A 15,880-nucleotide genomic window follows, 5' to 3' on the forward strand; every position below is an offset into this window, starting at 1 on the left:
TTATTAAAACAACAAAAAAAAAATCACAACCTTAACCTCATACAAACGATGTATCAAGCTTGGTCAAGCCTCATCCACCGGTGTTCGTCTGTCACAGATGTCTCCAACCCAGCCGAAAAGACATAGTACGCGATTGATGCATCTGCGTCGACAAACGCAATGTAAATCTTTGAGCTTGAGGCGGCAGATTCAGTCGCTACTATGGCGGGAGCATTGGTGGAGCCTGACTGTGCGCCTGCTGCTGCGGCACATCCGCCACTGCCGAGGCCACGGAACAGCTGCACAACGTAGTCAATGCTGACTGGCGCTGCGGCATGGAGCGCAACGACTGGCGACAGTGGCGCCTATACAAAACCCCAAAACCCCAATGCAATTGCATACAACGAGTAAGTGTGTTTGCAGACAACCCATCCAATCGTCAAGGTATCAGAGGTGCATAGTAAGATTGCAGTAGCACTGCTGAATATTCAATGCCAGTCGCAGAGGCCTCAGAGACCTCGGGAATTGTTTTACATCTGCTGCTGGTCGTCCCAATGCGTACGGCAGGTCGAGTCCGGAATGATGATATCGCTGCACATCCCGCCAGTTCTTGATATACAGCAGATCGTTCATGACGAGATCAACAACACGATCGGCGACGCTCGCTCCACGCGATGCATGCGCAAACTGCATTGCTTGCCGTCGCCAAAAAAAAAAAAAAGAAAAAGAAAACTGAGCGAAACAACCAAAAACTGAGACCGAGCTTCCTTCCATTCTTGGGAATACAAGTCTGAGAGTGAGTGAAGTGAGGTGTACGATAGATGTTGTCCCATAGACGTAGTGAGCTTTACGCCAAAACCTCAACAACACACAGCACAACTCAATTGCTTGAATGCGCCGTTTCCAATGATGAAGGGGAAGATTAAAACACTCGTTCGACTGCAAGTATGCGACTCTGGGATAAGGAACTGGAGACAAGGCTTTTTCATTACTGCAACAACATTGTTGTGGTCATGGATCGTTGCACGTTTGTGCCAACAAAGCAATCCATGAACTCGCCGGTCAACTCCTACACAACACAGACATTCCGGATCAAAACACCAGCCAATGGCTCTTCACGTGCTGTACAGGTCAATTTTGAAACAAGCGCCGACAAGCAGGCGGGTCGTGTTCACAACATTGCCCCGATTTCGCGAATGGTCGTCCCATCCTCAAACCCTGCCAGCACCTTGACGAGCTGAGAAAAGCTCGGTCGGAACTCCGGTGTCATGTTCCAGCAACTAAGCATCATGTTGTAGAGATCAATCACGCAGGCTTCGGGCTGGGGCAGTCGACCACCAGCCTCAATGTGAGCCAGTGTCTCGCGCCAATCCATTTGGTCGTACGGCGTCGCTCCGTAGGTGAAGCATTCCCCTACCAACGAGCATCAACGCAAGTGAGATCCAAATGAAAATTTCAGCCGAGCATGACTTTACTCACAGGATGTGACGCCAAACGACCAAACATCGGACATGGTCGAAAACTTGCGGAAGGTCATTGTTTCCGGCGCCATCCACTACAAATGCAGGATCAACGTAATCAGCATGAGCCGTAAGCAAGTGCTGACCTTACACACCATCGTCTCACCTTCACGGGAAGCTTGCCACGCGTTTGCACGCGATAGTAGTCATTCTCGTCTTCCAGTTCGCGAGAAAGCCCGAAATCGGCAATCTTGACCACCATTCCTTGTCCCACAAGGCAGTTACGCGCGGCAAGATCACGATGCACAAAGTGAAGCGTGCCCAGGTACTCCATGCCAAGTGCAATCTGACGAATGGCATGGACCTGCTCATTTTGTGTCCACTCGAACGACTGCTTTTGGGACTTTTGCAACAGTGTACGCAGATCGCCATACTGCACAAACTCAAGCAGAACGAGATGGGGCTCTGACTCGACCAGAGCGGCAAGCAAACGCACGACATTCGGATGCACAAACGGAGCCATCAACTTGGCCTCGCTTTCAAAGTCCTTGCGGGATTTGTCGTCTGCATCAGACTTGAGAGACTTGACGGCAACTTGCACGGTTTCGGATGCTGCAGGCCCAAGCAAGTTTTGTGCTCGCGGGGGCAACGCGCTGAACGGCAGTTGACCCAGTGCCACGTCGCCAAAGTTCCCACTGGCAAGGTGCTTCACAATGGTCAAGCCATCACGAATGCGTCGAGAGTTGCCGCCGGCAACATACACACTTTCATTGTCATAGACATTCTCTGTCGAGGTCGTCGAGATGGCTTGGTACAAAGGTTCTTGTTGCTTTTTGTCGACCACGGCATAGACTGCAATGTCCTCCTCTTGACGAGATTGAGTCGCTTGGGGAAACGGTAAGATTTCCATTTCAACTGCCTCTTGATAGATGGGACCGGCAGAGTCCTTCGGTGTCATGGCTGCACGACGCGAGCGCCGCCGTCGGACTAGAACGACGGCAAGTACGATCAGACAGACTCCTACAACTGACACAGACGCGGCAACAATGGCGGTCATTGAAGCTGAATCGCTGGAATCCCTGTCGCGCAGTGCGGCTGAGGCTGAGGCTACGCTCGCCACATACTCAACCGAAGTGGATGCTGCTGAGGCAACAGAAGCAACAGATGCTGCGCTGGTAACGAACTCCACGGAGGTGGACGCGGCAGATGCGTCGGAGGCAACAGATGCGACAGAGGCAACGATAACAGCAGATGCAGCGCTGGTGACGAATGCAATGGACGTCGAGGCAACATTGGCATCGGATGCCTCTGAAGCAAGCGAGGCAACCGACGACGAGATTGCTGAGGCCGAAGCGGCTGACAACTGACTTGCTACTGATGCCTCTGAAGCGAACGAGGCAAACGACGTCGAGATTGCGGAAGCCGAAGCGGCTGACAACAGGGTTGCCACTGATGCGCGAGATATCGACGCGACCGTCGCAGAGCTCGCAGTCGCTGCAGAGATGGCAGAGCTGGCCCGACGTTGAATCATGCTCTTAACAATCGATGTCATCAGTGTTGTGCGCTCGGTGCTCGACTTGATCGTCTCGAACGGCATGGCGAGCAAAAACGACGAGTAGCTGCCACCCACAGTGCTCACACCCGCAATGTTGCCGCCAGAAGAGCCATGGAACAGTGCAGCCATGCCGTTTCCGACGGTAGTCAGGATGTCAGGGGTTTGAACAATGAAAGGGCCGCCAAGCGCGATCACCGAGTTGAACGTCACAGTGCCGCTCATTGTAAAGCCTGGGTCGACAGCCTGACGAGCAATGAATGGCGCGCTGGCAGTAGCACCGGCGTAACCAGCACCCAGGTTGTTGGCAAGGAAGGTCGCACTTGCTCCACCAGCCGCTGCAAGACCCGAAGCGACGTGCGAGCCGCTGACAATCAAAGAGCGCGGGTTGGTGAAAGTAGCAGCAGCAATCCATGTGTTGATGACAGCTTGATGCGCGGCAGGGAACACGTCAATGCCAGTGTTCTCGCCTGCAAACCAGATCACAGTATCGTAGTTCACCAGGTAGTCATTCACCCATGTCGGGTCGAGCAGCGTGTTCTTGGTGGCCGAGTCGCAGCGGTAGCCTGCAGCCTGGAGCGCGGTGACATACTCGAACACGTACTCGCGTGTATAACGGCCCTCGATATTGTCGCTCGTGTGGATAAAGTCGGCGTCAAAAGCATCCACCACCAGAACGCGCGGTCTGGCTCCAGAGTTGCGGTACCCAGCCACTGTCAGCTTGGTGAGAGCTTCACCGCCGGCATTGACACCAGCAACTTTGAAGTAGTACTGCGTGTCGACTGCGACTGTTGTCGTGATACCACATACGCTGTTGCCGTAGATTGTATCGATATAAACCGAAGAGCTAGAAGTAGGCCCGAAGATGACACCTGCATCCCAGCCACGACCATCGGTGGAGGTGTACAGCTTGTACGCTGTTGCTGTTGCATTTGATTCCAGCGGATCAGTTGGTTGAACCCAGCACAGGCCAACGCCGTTGGGCATTGAGGCAGTGTAAAGGTTGGTGACTGGCAGCGGGATGATGATTGCAGACGAATTAAAGTACTTGTGGATGCCCTTGTAGATGGCACGACCCAGCTGTTATTGTCCGAATTATTGTGAGTTATCATTCGATGAGAGTCCTTCAGAGTGCATTCACCAAACTCCCACCTCACAATCAGCTTTACCGTTTCGCGGTAGGATTCTTTCGCCATCAGCGCCATCTCAGTGGCATTGAGCACATCAATGGCAAGCGTAACGAACGATGGCATCTTGGTGTTTTGAATCAATTCCGTTTTGGACGAATCCAGGACGCCTCCTTTGTTGTTTTGTCCGGTCGCTTGCTGAATGTTCAAGCGCACGCTGTCTGCCGCGATGCTGCACGCCGTGTAGAGCGCTGCACTGAGACCGCTGGGGTTCTACAGGTCATGGAACAATAAGCACAACTCAATCGAGAGAAATAGCAACAAGCATCGCCTACTTACCGTGCTGGGTGTTGCAGTTGATACACCCGATCCAGCGCCTGCAGTTGCCCCGATGCCTGCATACAGCCAGTCGCCTCCAACTTGCGTGTTGACAAAATTTATCTCCAGCTTCTTGTCGAACATGTAGTTCGAAAACTTTGCCCTGGCCAGATAGTCAGTATCAAGGGTGGGCGCTGAGTTGGCTGCCACTTGAAGACCCATGGTTGAATACTGGCCTTGACTCATAAAGCGCAAAAAGTCCTGGGCTGACAGTTTCCAGCGTGGAATGCCAGCTGTTGACGCTCCGCATCCGACGCGAACGGCATCAGCCGTTGCAAGCTTGCCCGAAGCTGTGGTCATCTTGTTGGTAATCTCAACCTTGATTCCCGCCGCAGCAGTAAAGTAGTAGCGACCAAGATACACAAAGATGGAGTCGAATTGATACATCGGGACTGATATTGTCTGTATGCCTCCGGAATGCGTAATGCGAATATCTGGAGAGCCTCGGTTGGTTGTGGCAGGCCAAGTCATGTAAACGGGGTAGTAGCCAGACGTGGTAAGTGTAGCGGTAAACGTGGCTTGGGCAGATTCCGAAGTAGATCCTGCAAACCAGTGTTGATCGGAACCATACCCTGCAGCGCTTGAAATAGAGGACCATGAGCCACTGTTAGCGGTGTATGTCACTTTCTTGGCAGCTGTGTTGTCATTGTCGTTGATGATGACTTCTGTGGGAGTCTCAAACCAGCGCTCTCGAGTGGAATAGACGCTGGCGCCGGCATTGGCCCAGATACTCTTGAACGTAGCGGATGCTGATCTCGTTTGTGTAGAGGTCTTGCAGAAGCGATTCTTCACTAAAATAACGGGAACCAGTGCCGTTGTAGCCTCCGGTTGATCCAGAGCAAGTCAGCCAACCCATCGCGGGTGACAGGACGACATTCTTGGTGGACAGCTGCGGGGCAGTCGAGCTGGTAGCGTCGACCCACTTGGTTGGCAAATTGTGAATGTCTGCTTTCGCGGTCAACGCTGCAAGCACGAGTAGAGCACCGACGACGACGAGCGATCGCGCCACAGCCATTTCGTTTGCAGGTGTTCAGTGATCTCTGAATGACAACAAACAAAAGTTGGATCAAATCATGAGCGTCGGATCTCCTTCTCCTCATCTCCTCTGCCTCCATCTCCCCCCTTTCTTAGCTGCCCCACAATGTTCATCGCGATGCACATCCCTCGATAATGCTGGGTTGTTTTCGAGTTAGTTCACCCGAGCATTATCGAGAGAGCAACAAAATAAAATGTCAAACAAAATCGTTCAAACTACAATAGCAAACTGCGCGAGTCGGTCTCAAGGCATCTGAGACTCGGATTTTTGCATGAGACTATTGAAGTTGAAGATGAAAATCGAGAGTGTGGGAAGTGCGATGTCCATCCGACTCAAGTCAACGAACAAAAGCAAAAGCCAAAGCAAAAGCAAAAGCAAAAGCAAAAGCAAAAGCAAAAAAACAAACAAAAAAAAAAAACCAACCAAAGCCCAAAACAGTACGTTTGCTTTGATCTTCCTTCTTTCTGTTCGCTCTCGTTCACGGCCCTTCTCGCCGGTGCCGTTCAATGTCAATTCAATGTTCAGGCTGCTTCACTGTTGCATGGCAGGGGGAGGGGACGACGCTGCGATCGAGGTCGGAGGTGACGAATGCCCGCTCGTCTGACTCCAGTTCCGTCCCCCACCGCCCCCGCTTGTCACCCGAGCGAGCTGAAGTCCAGCCAGTTGCCTTCTCTTGCAAGGTTTGATTCAACACCTCGTTTCACTGGTCCCGCTTGGGGGGGGGGCCCATTCGTCGACAGTCATTGCCCATGCTGACCCCATGCAACCGCAAAAGCTTCAACAAAGCCCCGCACCTGCTCGCTCCACCTGCGCTTGTGGCTCCTGACGCACTGTCACTGTCAATGTAAAGTTGATCTTAAGAACTCACGTTACAAATGTCGAGTTGGGAGATTGGAAATCTGCCAATGGTCGCTCAAAGGAAAGGGCGAGAAAAAAAAAAAAGAAAAAAAAAAGAAACAAATGAAACAAACAAACAAACAAACAAACAAAAAAAAAAAAAAAAAAAAAAAAAAAAAGAAAAGAAAAAAAAAAAAACTGGACCAAAAATGGTCTTTTAACTTAAAGCGGTCTTCTCACACTTGGTAACGTTCAACGGCGTGCCTTTCTGCATCCCCTACGCCCACTAACACTGTAGCACGGTACTGTACCAAGGACGAAAGCGAAGAACAAAAAAAAAAGACTGAAACAAGTCGCATTCATCAGGTAAACACTGTACTCACAAACAACAAACTACAAGTACAAGAACATCAAGGACAGACTGCAATACACACACAAACATACACAAACAGACACACACAATCATACAAGTACAACAATGAACATTTTTAGAGGTGTAAAATGAAACAAACCGTGTTTTACGCGGTGGAGTCATACGTGGCGTAAAGTTCCTCGCAAGATTCACCCGCAGACTCGAGCATGGAGAGCCATTCAGCAACGTCACAAAACTCGTCAAACGATTCACACTCGATGAGGGATTCATAAAACTCGAACAGCTACAAAGGGGTTTCAAAATAAAAATAAACCATGAGCAATGGCACAAATCAACACACAAATCCCACCCAAAACCCCTCCCCCCGCTGCTTTACCTTTTCCATCTCATCATGAATCATGTGGCCGTTTCGCTGAATTCGCTCATGCACCGCAAGCGTGACTGGTCGAGAATCGCCATCGGACAGCAGGTTGCGCTTCATGACGGATTGCAAGCGATCGACCATCGCCAAAAAGACGAGCAGCGGTCGATAAAAGACCACAAACGAGCTGGCTGGCTCGCCATCCTTCTCCTGCGAGTCTTGAGGACGGGACGTTGATGCACCGGATGTCGACGCACCGGCGCCGTTGCTTTGGCGCGCTGCCAGCGACAGCCCACCATCGTCATCATTGTCGTCCTCAGCGGCATCGCGAACGGCAGCAGCAGCGGCAGCGGCATCCGATGCTTCATCGTCATCCATATCGCTGGCTGACTCGTACTCGTCGTCGTCGTCGTCATCGTCAATGCCATCGTCGTCATGACTGACATCGCGTGCCGAGGAGGCCGAGCCATTTCGAGCAGTCTGCGAGGCGGCAGATCCAGAAGGCTGCTGCGCAGCGCCGCTGGGACTGGTTGCCCGCTGCTTGTGCCGAATCGAGCCGAGCAGCAACGATCGCTTCAAAAAGGCCAGGCGCACCGCTTGCCATTCGGACTCGGTCTGCAGAACAAGCGAGAGCACAAGCATGTAGCAAAGACCATCCACAGCGCAGACAGATTTCGGCCAGGTGGACGGCTCGTCGTTGAGGAATTGGGACAGCACAGTGGTGGCGGCAACGCGTTGCGTGCTCTTCGTGTCGATGGCATAGGTGGCTAGCTGCAGTTGAATCGGGAGCAGCTGAATGTTGCTGCTCGGACCACCTCCTTGGCTGTCGGCGCTAAAGGACAGCTTGTACGCATAGCGCAACAGCAACTGGACCATGTCGTGACACACAATCCTGTAGCGCTCTGAATCAATGCGGCCAAGGGGAGTGCAGTTGCCAAACAGGCGATCGACCATGCCCGCATACACGTCCGTGCTCACGCCCGGACCGCGAATCGGATAAATGCAGTTGCACTTGGACTCGTTGCGCACCGTCGATCCCTCCCATTCGTTCTTGGCGTGGCGTGCCGACCGGTCTGCACGCACGGCCTCGCGATGGCAGGACACGTGAATGCCGTTGAAATGCGTCACGGTCGAGTAGCCGTGCTCACGCCGGCCCAGGCGCGACTCGCCCTCGAGCGCAACGCTCTTGGCAAATGCATACACACCGAGAGGGTCGTCGTCCTTAAAGTCGTAGCCTTCACGGCAAATCATGCACACGGGGCCTTTCGTGTCTTTGAGCTGCTCCAGGTCTTGCAGCATGGTGCCGCTGGCCGAGGTGGTGATGATGGCACTGCCTTTGCCCTTGTCATTCAACTTGAAGCCAAGCGAGCCCAGCATCTTGTCGCGCTTGGCTTGGGCGAGCTTGCGCTTGTCGTCCGCAGTCGCCTTGCGCAATGTCTGCACGACATCTCCAGCCCCTGCAGCGTTTCCTGCGACGACGGCCTCGAGCAGGGCTTCAGCGATCGAGCCAATCTTCTCGGCAGACGACACATGCTCGAGACCGTGGACGAGCGAAAGAGCCTGCTCTTCTTCCACAAGCATGCGCGACGACGCCGAGTGACCGCCTCGAACAAGACCGGTGAGCACACGCAGAGCCACAGGCAGCATTGGGCGGGTGAGATAGTCCACCCACACCGCGCCGGCGTGGGCTTCACCGCCAGCCGACAAACCCGAGGGGCCCGCGTCGGCCGCAGCGACCGCCGCAGCAGACAGGGCAGTGACGGTGGGCGCGGCCACAGCGAGCGACGTTGCACCTGCAGGCAGCTCGGGCAGATGGCTTTGAAGATACGACACGGCCTTCTTGACAACGCCGCGCTTGACAATGTAGTCTTTGAGCTTGATGCCGTTGGCGTCGTTCTTGATGGCAGCCACCAGCTGGTGGAAGCACGACACTTGCAGCTGCACATCCTCGGCAGTCATCGACGGCGCCAACACGGTCGAGGCAGACTCGCCAGAGTCACCCTCCGTCGAGGCGCCAGCAGCAGCAGCAGCAGTAACAGCAACAGTGGGTGGCAGGGTGCCGCGAACAATGGCGTCATTCTGCGTCAAGTCGAGATACACATCAAAGTGGTCCATGAGAGCTCGCATCTTGTCCTCATCGCCGTACGGAAGGAAGGACAGAATGCGAGCCATCGCGGCAAGAATGCGGGGGTTGGACTTGACGAACGGCGAGGCCAGTTTCTCCAGGAACAAGACTATCTGGGAAGTATCGGAAGCGACCGACGGGTCGCTGTTGGAGGTGGTCGCTGTGTCCAGGCCATTTCTACTCGAGGACGACTCGGATAGCACGGGTGACGCAGACAAGCTTGGTTGGTCGGCGGCGGCGGCGGCAGCGGCAGTAGCAGCAGCAGCAGCAGCATCGATCGCGCTGGCTTCTTCAGCAACGCTGGCAATGGCGGACAAGAGGCCCTCGGCGATATCATCCACGCGTTGGCGGAAGGCTCGCATCAACGCACGCAGCAGAATGTTAATGGTATGGGCACCTGCGTCATTGGCAACCAGCACTGTGCGGTTGACTCGAATCATGCAGCAGTTGAGCAACTTGATCGCAAGCTGGCCAAGTTCCTTGAACCGAACAAAATCAGGCACAGAGGCAATCTGCCGCAGCAAAACCTGGAGGCCGTTGCATTCGGGCATGACGGCAGTGATGCTGTACAGTTGCTCAGGGTCGACAACATTGTCGGTCTTGCTGTCAAACGACTCGACAATGTCTTCCGTGGCTTCGCCGTCCAGACCTTGGAGCCGGTAAAACACATTCATGGCAGGGATGGACGCGTCCGCAGATGACGACGAGTTGGCGTCCGACCCGCTAGCAGCGACGGCTGCTGTTGCTGCTGCTTGTTGGGTGGCACGCGCCTGTCGACGGCCAATCCGACCGCCAGGGGCGAGCAAACTGGGATCGTCCTCGCGCGACGAGGAGGCTCGAGCAGCGAGAATACGCTTCTTCCACAAATGCTCATAGACGTCAGCCACAAGCAGGTCGAGCTTGACAATCTTGCCACCAACCAAGAGCTCCATGCCGAAATCGTCCTCAATCAAGCCAAACATTTCGAGATCGGTGCAAATCTTGTTCTTGACGTCACGCATCGTCTCACCCAAGACCGTGGACGAGTACGGGTTTTTGGACATGTTTCCACGAATAAACTCCTCTTGCGATTGCATCTTGAAGAGTTGAACCTGGAAGACGGGGACTTTCGGCGCGGGCGCGACAATGTTGACAATCTGCTCCAGAATAAACCGCTTGGTTTGCTCGTCCACGCTGGCATCGAGCGACTTGATGCAGGCAGCAATGAATGCGCGCGTCTCAGTGTCAGAGCCAGTTGTGAGCTTGTTCAGAATATCCAAGACCATGCGCTCGCAGTCATCGACGAGCTTGGTCCGCGTCGAAAACAAGCGGCGCAGACTGAGATAGCAGTCAAGCACGCTGCCGACATGGTTGTCGGCCTTGAAGCGCTGCTGGATGTTGGAAACGCTCAAAAAGTCGACCAGCATGGCCACAACGGCGCGCAGCACGGAGCCTTCGCTCACGTTGAGCGACGCGGCGGTGTTGGACTCGGCGCGAAGCAGGCGATGGACTTCCTGCTTGACAAGCGTGAGCAGCGTGGCGACAAAGCCCCTGGCGGCCAGGTACAGCTTTGCTTCGCTGCTGGCTGTGAGCCGCTGCAGCAACGTCAGGACCTGGGTCGCAGCCTCGCCCTTGCCGGCAACCAACGGCGCAAAGCGCACGAGAAGATCAAGCAGCGCAAACGGCCGCTTGGCAGAGTCGGGATTGATCAGGGCTTCGAGCAAATCGCACGTCAACTGCCGCGTCGTGAGGGAAGACTCGGCAAACAGCAGCTGCGCGAGCCAATTCGACACTCGCGCATCAGAGCCATGTGGTTGCGCGGCCGATTGTTTCCACACCGCAAACGCATAGCGCACCAAGGGCTGGGCCGCAGGGGCCACAGCCTTGTCGTCCGAGCCGGCGGCGAGGCGCACGCAAGCCCGAATGGAGAGCGCAGAGGCGACGGCATGCCACCCAGGGTGCGCGAGCACAAACGTTGCGCGACGAGTAGCACGGGCAGGCTCCACGCCTTTCTTTTCAGCAGGTTTCGGCAGGGTCTGCGACCGGACAGACGGCACGACGGGGTTGGCACTCGTGTTTGCGGGTGCTGCGGCGGCGGTGTTGGCGGGGGAGGCAGCGCGAAGTTCCGCAAGGGTCGCGTTCGAGCTCTCGATTGCACGGCGAGCTTCGCGAAGAGACGCGCGCGTGGCTGCAGCCATGGCCGCCGCAAACTGGGCCTCTTCGTCCTGCTCGTCATCATCTCCGTCGGCAGGCACGTCGTCCCAGTCTTCCTGAGCATCGTCGTGGAACATGTGGGCGTCCTCACCCTCTTCTTCTTCTTCACTGAGCGAAGAGTATCCGGGGATGTGGTCGTCCGGAAGGTCGTGAACCTCCTCCAAAACGTGCTCGACGGGCGGCTGGTTTTCATTGCGCCAATCCGACTGCTGGAGATCGTCTTCGGCAAATTCATCCAGCATGGCGTCGTCGTCATCCTCGTCATCGTCGTCGTCATTGTCGTCGTCGTCGTCATCCTCATCATCATGGTCTTCCTCGGCCGCATGGGCGTCGTCATCGTCGGCGTATTCATCGGCTTCATGGTCGTCCTCTTCCTCTTCCTCTTCGTCACCACCGCTGTGGTCAATGTGTTGCTGACGACTGGAAAGCTCACCGCGACGTCCAAATCGACCTCGACGACCACCGCGCCGGCGCAGATGGTTGTGCTGTCCTCGACGGCCTGACGAGGAGGACGATGACGAGGCCTGTGCGCGGGCAGAAGCAGCAGTGGCCGCTTGCAGAGCAGCCACAGACTCCTTCTCTTCCTGCTGCTGACGGGCCAGCTGCAGTTGAACGGCCTCCGCCGAGCTGCAAACGTGCGTGATGACACGCATGCAGGGCAGAATCATTTGTTCAATCACGGCAGGTGCCATGGAAGTACGCATGACGTGGAAGAAGAGATCCACGGTGAGCGAAAGCCTCGACTCCCACAGGGTGTCATCCAGCAAGCACAGGTCGGAGATGAGCGCCATTTCATCCTGAATCGAGACGGCAGAGCCACCGCCGCTCTTGATGCTGGCAAGCACAGTCAGGAATCGTTCGCGCAAGAGCTCGACCAAGCGATCGGAAGCAGGCTTGTTTTGCTGCACGAGTCGGCAAAGCGCAACGCGCGTCGACTGGCGCATGGCCGGCGAGCCCGACGTGAGGTTTTTGACAAAGAGCTCGTCAATGAGATGGGTGCCCAGATGCGGACGCAATTCCTTCGAGTCGGCAAGCTTGGCAAACACTTGCAGGGCCAACGAAAGGAAGGACTTGGCGCACCCAAAGCAACAGTGCTGCTGCTGCTGCTGCTGCTGCTGCTGCTGCTGCTGTTGGACGGAGGACAGATTGGTTGCTCTTGCAGCAGCCAGCGCCGTGCTACTACTACTACCGGACGGAGGGTCGGCCAACAGCAACGACATGCTCGCTTCAAATGGATTGCCGAGTCCGTTGATGATGGCTGCAGAGGCAGGGGCGACTGCATTGGCACCTTCACCGACCGAGACGGGCTTTTGCTTTGCGGCATTGTACAACAAGAGTTCACGTCGGTGCAGCTGCAACTCTTTGACAGAGGTGACGAGCGACTCAAACACGGTCTTGCACTGGCGTCCATAGAGAGTGGCAACCTGGGCAATGACGGGATGCACGTTGCCCGAGCTCGAGCTGGTTCCAAACGCATGCGAGGCATCGCCGCCTCCGAACGAGAAAGTGGTAGTGGCGCCACCGCGCAGGCCCGAAAACAGACCAAATCCAGCGTTGCCGCCGTTTCCAGCATTGTTCGACGAAGACGCATCGTTGTTGCCAAACAAGGAGCCAAAGCTGAAAGTGTTGGCGCCGCCAGACGTGTTGGATGCATTTCCGCCAAACACGCTGGTGGCGAGATTAGCATTAGATGCTTCGCCGTTCGCTGTTGTCGCGGACGAGGACGACGAAGACGACGAAGAACCATCCCGCGTAATGAGAGCCTTGACGACATGGCTTTTCAGAGCGAGCAGCTGCTGGTAGGACGTGTGTGCAGACTCCATAACACGCTCCATAGACGCCAGCGTGCGTTTCTGGTCGTCTTCTGTCTCGACGGGGTCGGCCACCGTGCACTTGCGCGCCTCAAACACAAAATCAAACCGGCCATACTGGCACGCGCCACACTCGTTGCAAAGGAAGGCGCGCAGGTTTTCATAGTTGATGTTGCGGCACTCGCGGCACTGGTTTGCGTTCTCGCCGCAGTTTGAGCAATGGCCGTGGCGATCTGTGACAACGCGGTGGCAGCGAGGGCACATGAGCCGCTCCGAGCTGCCGGCGGATTCGTAAAAATCGGCGTACTCGATCAAAAAGTTGCGAGCCAGAACGGGCAACGGGAAGTCAATGTGCGCCTCCTTTTGGTTGGGTTTGAGGTGCACAGTCGAAATGCGCTTCCAAAGCTGCCACTTGTTCTTGAGCGCGCCAATTTCACTGACAGTCTTGGTGTTGCTGTACAGCTTGATGGTCTTGATCATCCGGCCGGGCTTGACGTCGGAAATGTGAATGGTAATGCCCTGGATGGACAAGGCAGACACCAATTTGACCATGTGCGTGCTGTCTGTGAACTTGGCTTCCGCTCGCAGATTGGAGAGCTTCAAATTCGCAACGGGCAGCTCAGAGTCGTTGCATCGCAGGCAGGGACTGCTCTCCAGATAGTAGCCGTCCACATCGACCAGCTGCTCGAGGTTTGCATAGATGAAGGCGTTTGGATGCTGTTGCATGGCCAGGTTTTGCTCGTGAAGACAGTCGGAAAAGACATGCGCCATTCGCGTGAGCGTCGAGGCATCCATCGAGCTCCAGTCGGTCTCGTCGATGGCCAGCTCAATGAGTCGAACAAACTCTGCACCAGAGCGACCAAAGTTGGCGAGAACTGGCCAAGATTCCCACAACGCCAGCAGAATGCGTTGCTGCTGAGCTGTGGTTGCGCACTGCCACGCAGCCATGACCAGCTTGTTGGCACGGCTGCGGAGTGGTTGGGACGCGTCGCTCAACAAGAAGCGGCGCAAGAACGTGCCGAGGCCAAACGCCCGGCGGTCGGACGCGACCAATCCATCGCTCTCTGGGTGTTGGAGAGGAGTGATGGGCGCCTCTGGAGCGAGCAAAAAGTTGTCCAACAGAGAGGCAAGCGAAGCAGGCGCAGTGACTTTCCGCAAAGCAGTGGTGGTGGTGGCTTGGGATTCTGTTGCATCTGAAGAAGAGCTGGGAGCACCATCTGCCGCGGGGCGCTTGGACTGCGATCGCGCCGACTGTCGCCCAGCCTTGCTGATTGCGCGGGAAGCATGCAAGAGTTCCAGAGCAGTACGAATCGCACTGCCGCTCTCATGCAGCAACGTGACAAATTCGAAAAGATGCAAGAAGGGAATGTCAGCACTAGCGCCGTCGCCGGGTTTTGGTTGGCTGGATGACTGGTTGCCTTTGCCAGCAGCAGTGGAACGTCCTTCTTTGGGCGTGGCAGCAGCAGCAGCGGCAGCGGCTTGGGGCTGGGACAAGCCAAAGAGTCCAAGCCCAAAGGATCCAAACCCATTATTACGAGCAGCCGGAGGAGCAGCAGTGCTCGAGGAGGAGGAGGAGGCGCCATCACCGGAAGAAACAAAGCCAAAGTTGATGGGCGGGAACTCCCCGAAACGGAAACCACCATTTGCTGGAGAAATGTTGTTCGCGAAGGAAAAGCCGCCGTTCGGGGCGGCCGTGGTGGTGGTGGAAGCATTGGGCGCATCGGCTTTGGCAGCGGGCTTTGTGGCGGCGGACGGCGTAGGGCTCGCAGCGTCTTCCTCGACCGCCTTCTCGAATGCAAGAGAAATCAGTTCAAGAACATCAAGTGCAATGCCTTCAGGCAGACCAAAGACGCTCTGGAAGAGGTGCGCAAGAGTGGAGGGGTTTGCGACACAGTAGGCCTGCCAGGACGAAGGGCTGGAGGTGGCCAACAAGCGAATGCGGGCGAGATTGTCGGAAACGGCCAAGTAATCATCATATGTCCAAGCGCCATTCGTCATGGCAAGCGAAGCGACCAGCTGCGACGACTGGTTGGCAAGATTCGTACGAGTTGCGGAGACAAAGACAGGGGAGGTCGAAATCTTGCTCAACAGGCGCGAGTACATGTACCCCTCAAACACACTCGAAAAGTCTTCGTCCGAGCCGCAAAGCAGCCGCAAGAGTTCGGTCGCGTTGATGACGGGCGCGTCGAGATGCGAAAGCGCCAGAACGCTGCAACAAGCTTCTTGCCAGTTGGCCATGGACGAGGCAAAGATTGCCGGTCCGGCAGCCGACGCCCGCACAAGATAGCAACCAAGCTTGAGAATGACAGACACCATGACGAATGGCAGCTCTACAAACAGGGCCGTGGTCGCAGGGAGCGAAGGAGCGTTGGCGGCACGAGCCCCGAATGGAGTCATGTCGGCGGTAGCGTTATTGTGATGCGCCTCGCTCACCGTGGTGGCAGAAACGTCGTCCGAGCGGCGTTCGCGAATGCTTGAGGCAAGCGCCTCGACAGCACCGCGCAGCAGCACCAAAAGCTCGTCGACAAAACTGCCCATTGGAGAGGGTGCTTCAACACGGCCGTGCTGGTCGCTGGCGAGAGGGTCGCGGCCAAAAAATGCGGCGTCAGCGTCTTCTTTGAGAAAGGCTTTCGGTGCTGACAATTCCG

The 15,880-nt window shown here is 55.7% G+C and overlaps 3 protein-coding genes across 3 annotated transcripts; all 3 read right to left on the reverse strand.

The window, feature by feature from the left end:
• Positions 1-53: 53 nt before the first annotated feature.
• On the reverse strand, positions 54-672 carry CAOG_09193 (hypothetical protein; the record flags this gene model as incomplete). Its single annotated transcript, XM_011272608.1, has 2 exons — positions 54-344; positions 514-672. 2 exons carry the CDS (start codon positions 670-672, stop codon positions 54-56), a joined length of 450 nt encoding a protein of 149 aa, XP_011270910.1.
• Positions 673-948: 276 nt separating this feature from the next.
• On the reverse strand, positions 949-6,422 carry CAOG_08274 (tyrosine-protein kinase transforming protein SEA). Its single transcript, XM_004342394.2, has 7 exons — positions 6,401-6,422; positions 5,202-5,536; positions 4,458-5,068; positions 4,161-4,391; positions 1,606-4,071; positions 1,459-1,534; positions 949-1,392 (listed from the first exon to the last, which is right to left on the reverse strand). Exons 2-7 carry the CDS (start codon positions 5,509-5,511, stop codon positions 1,151-1,153), a joined length of 3,936 nt encoding a protein of 1,311 aa, XP_004342443.1. The 5' UTR covers positions 5,512-5,536; positions 6,401-6,422; the 3' UTR covers positions 949-1,150.
• A 299-nt stretch (positions 6,423-6,721) lies between these two features.
• On the reverse strand, positions 6,722-15,880 carry CAOG_08275 (hypothetical protein). The gene is made up of 2 exons (XM_004342395.2): positions 7,119-15,880; positions 6,722-7,025 (listed from the first exon to the last, which is right to left on the reverse strand). The coding sequence occupies exons 1-2, from the start codon at positions 15,768-15,770 to the stop codon at positions 6,888-6,890; spliced, it is 8,790 nt and encodes a 2,929-aa protein (XP_004342444.1). The 5' UTR covers positions 15,771-15,880; the 3' UTR covers positions 6,722-6,887.

Source organism: Capsaspora owczarzaki (assembly GCF_000151315.2).
Source record: "Capsaspora owczarzaki ATCC 30864 unplaced genomic scaffold supercont2.19, whole genome shotgun sequence".
NCBI lineage: Eukaryota > Filasterea > Ministeriida > Capsasporidae > Capsaspora > Capsaspora owczarzaki.

Bases quoted from the DNA above. Each gene is read 5' to 3' on its own strand.
- CAOG_08274 (XM_004342394.2), bottom strand. From the start codon at position 5,511: ATGGCTGTGGCGCGATCGCTCGTCGTCGTCGGTGCTCTACTCGTGCTT. The intron at 5,069-5,201 runs GTCTATTCCACT...CAAGCGCTGCAG, and splicing joins GGGCCAATGCCGGCGCCAGC to GGTATGGTTCCGATCAACAC. The intron at 1,393-1,458 runs GTGAGTAAAGTC...GCTCGTTGGTAG, and splicing joins GTCGTTTGGCGTCACATCCT to GGGAATGCTTCACCTACGGA.
- CAOG_08275 (XM_004342395.2), bottom strand. From the start codon at position 15,770: ATGGGCAGTTTTGTCGACGAGCTTTTGGTGCTGCTGCGCGGTGCTGTC. The intron at 7,026-7,118 runs GTAAAGCAGCGG...ACCCCTTTGTAG, and splicing joins TTCATGATGAGATGGAAAAG to CTGTTCGAGTTTTATGAATC.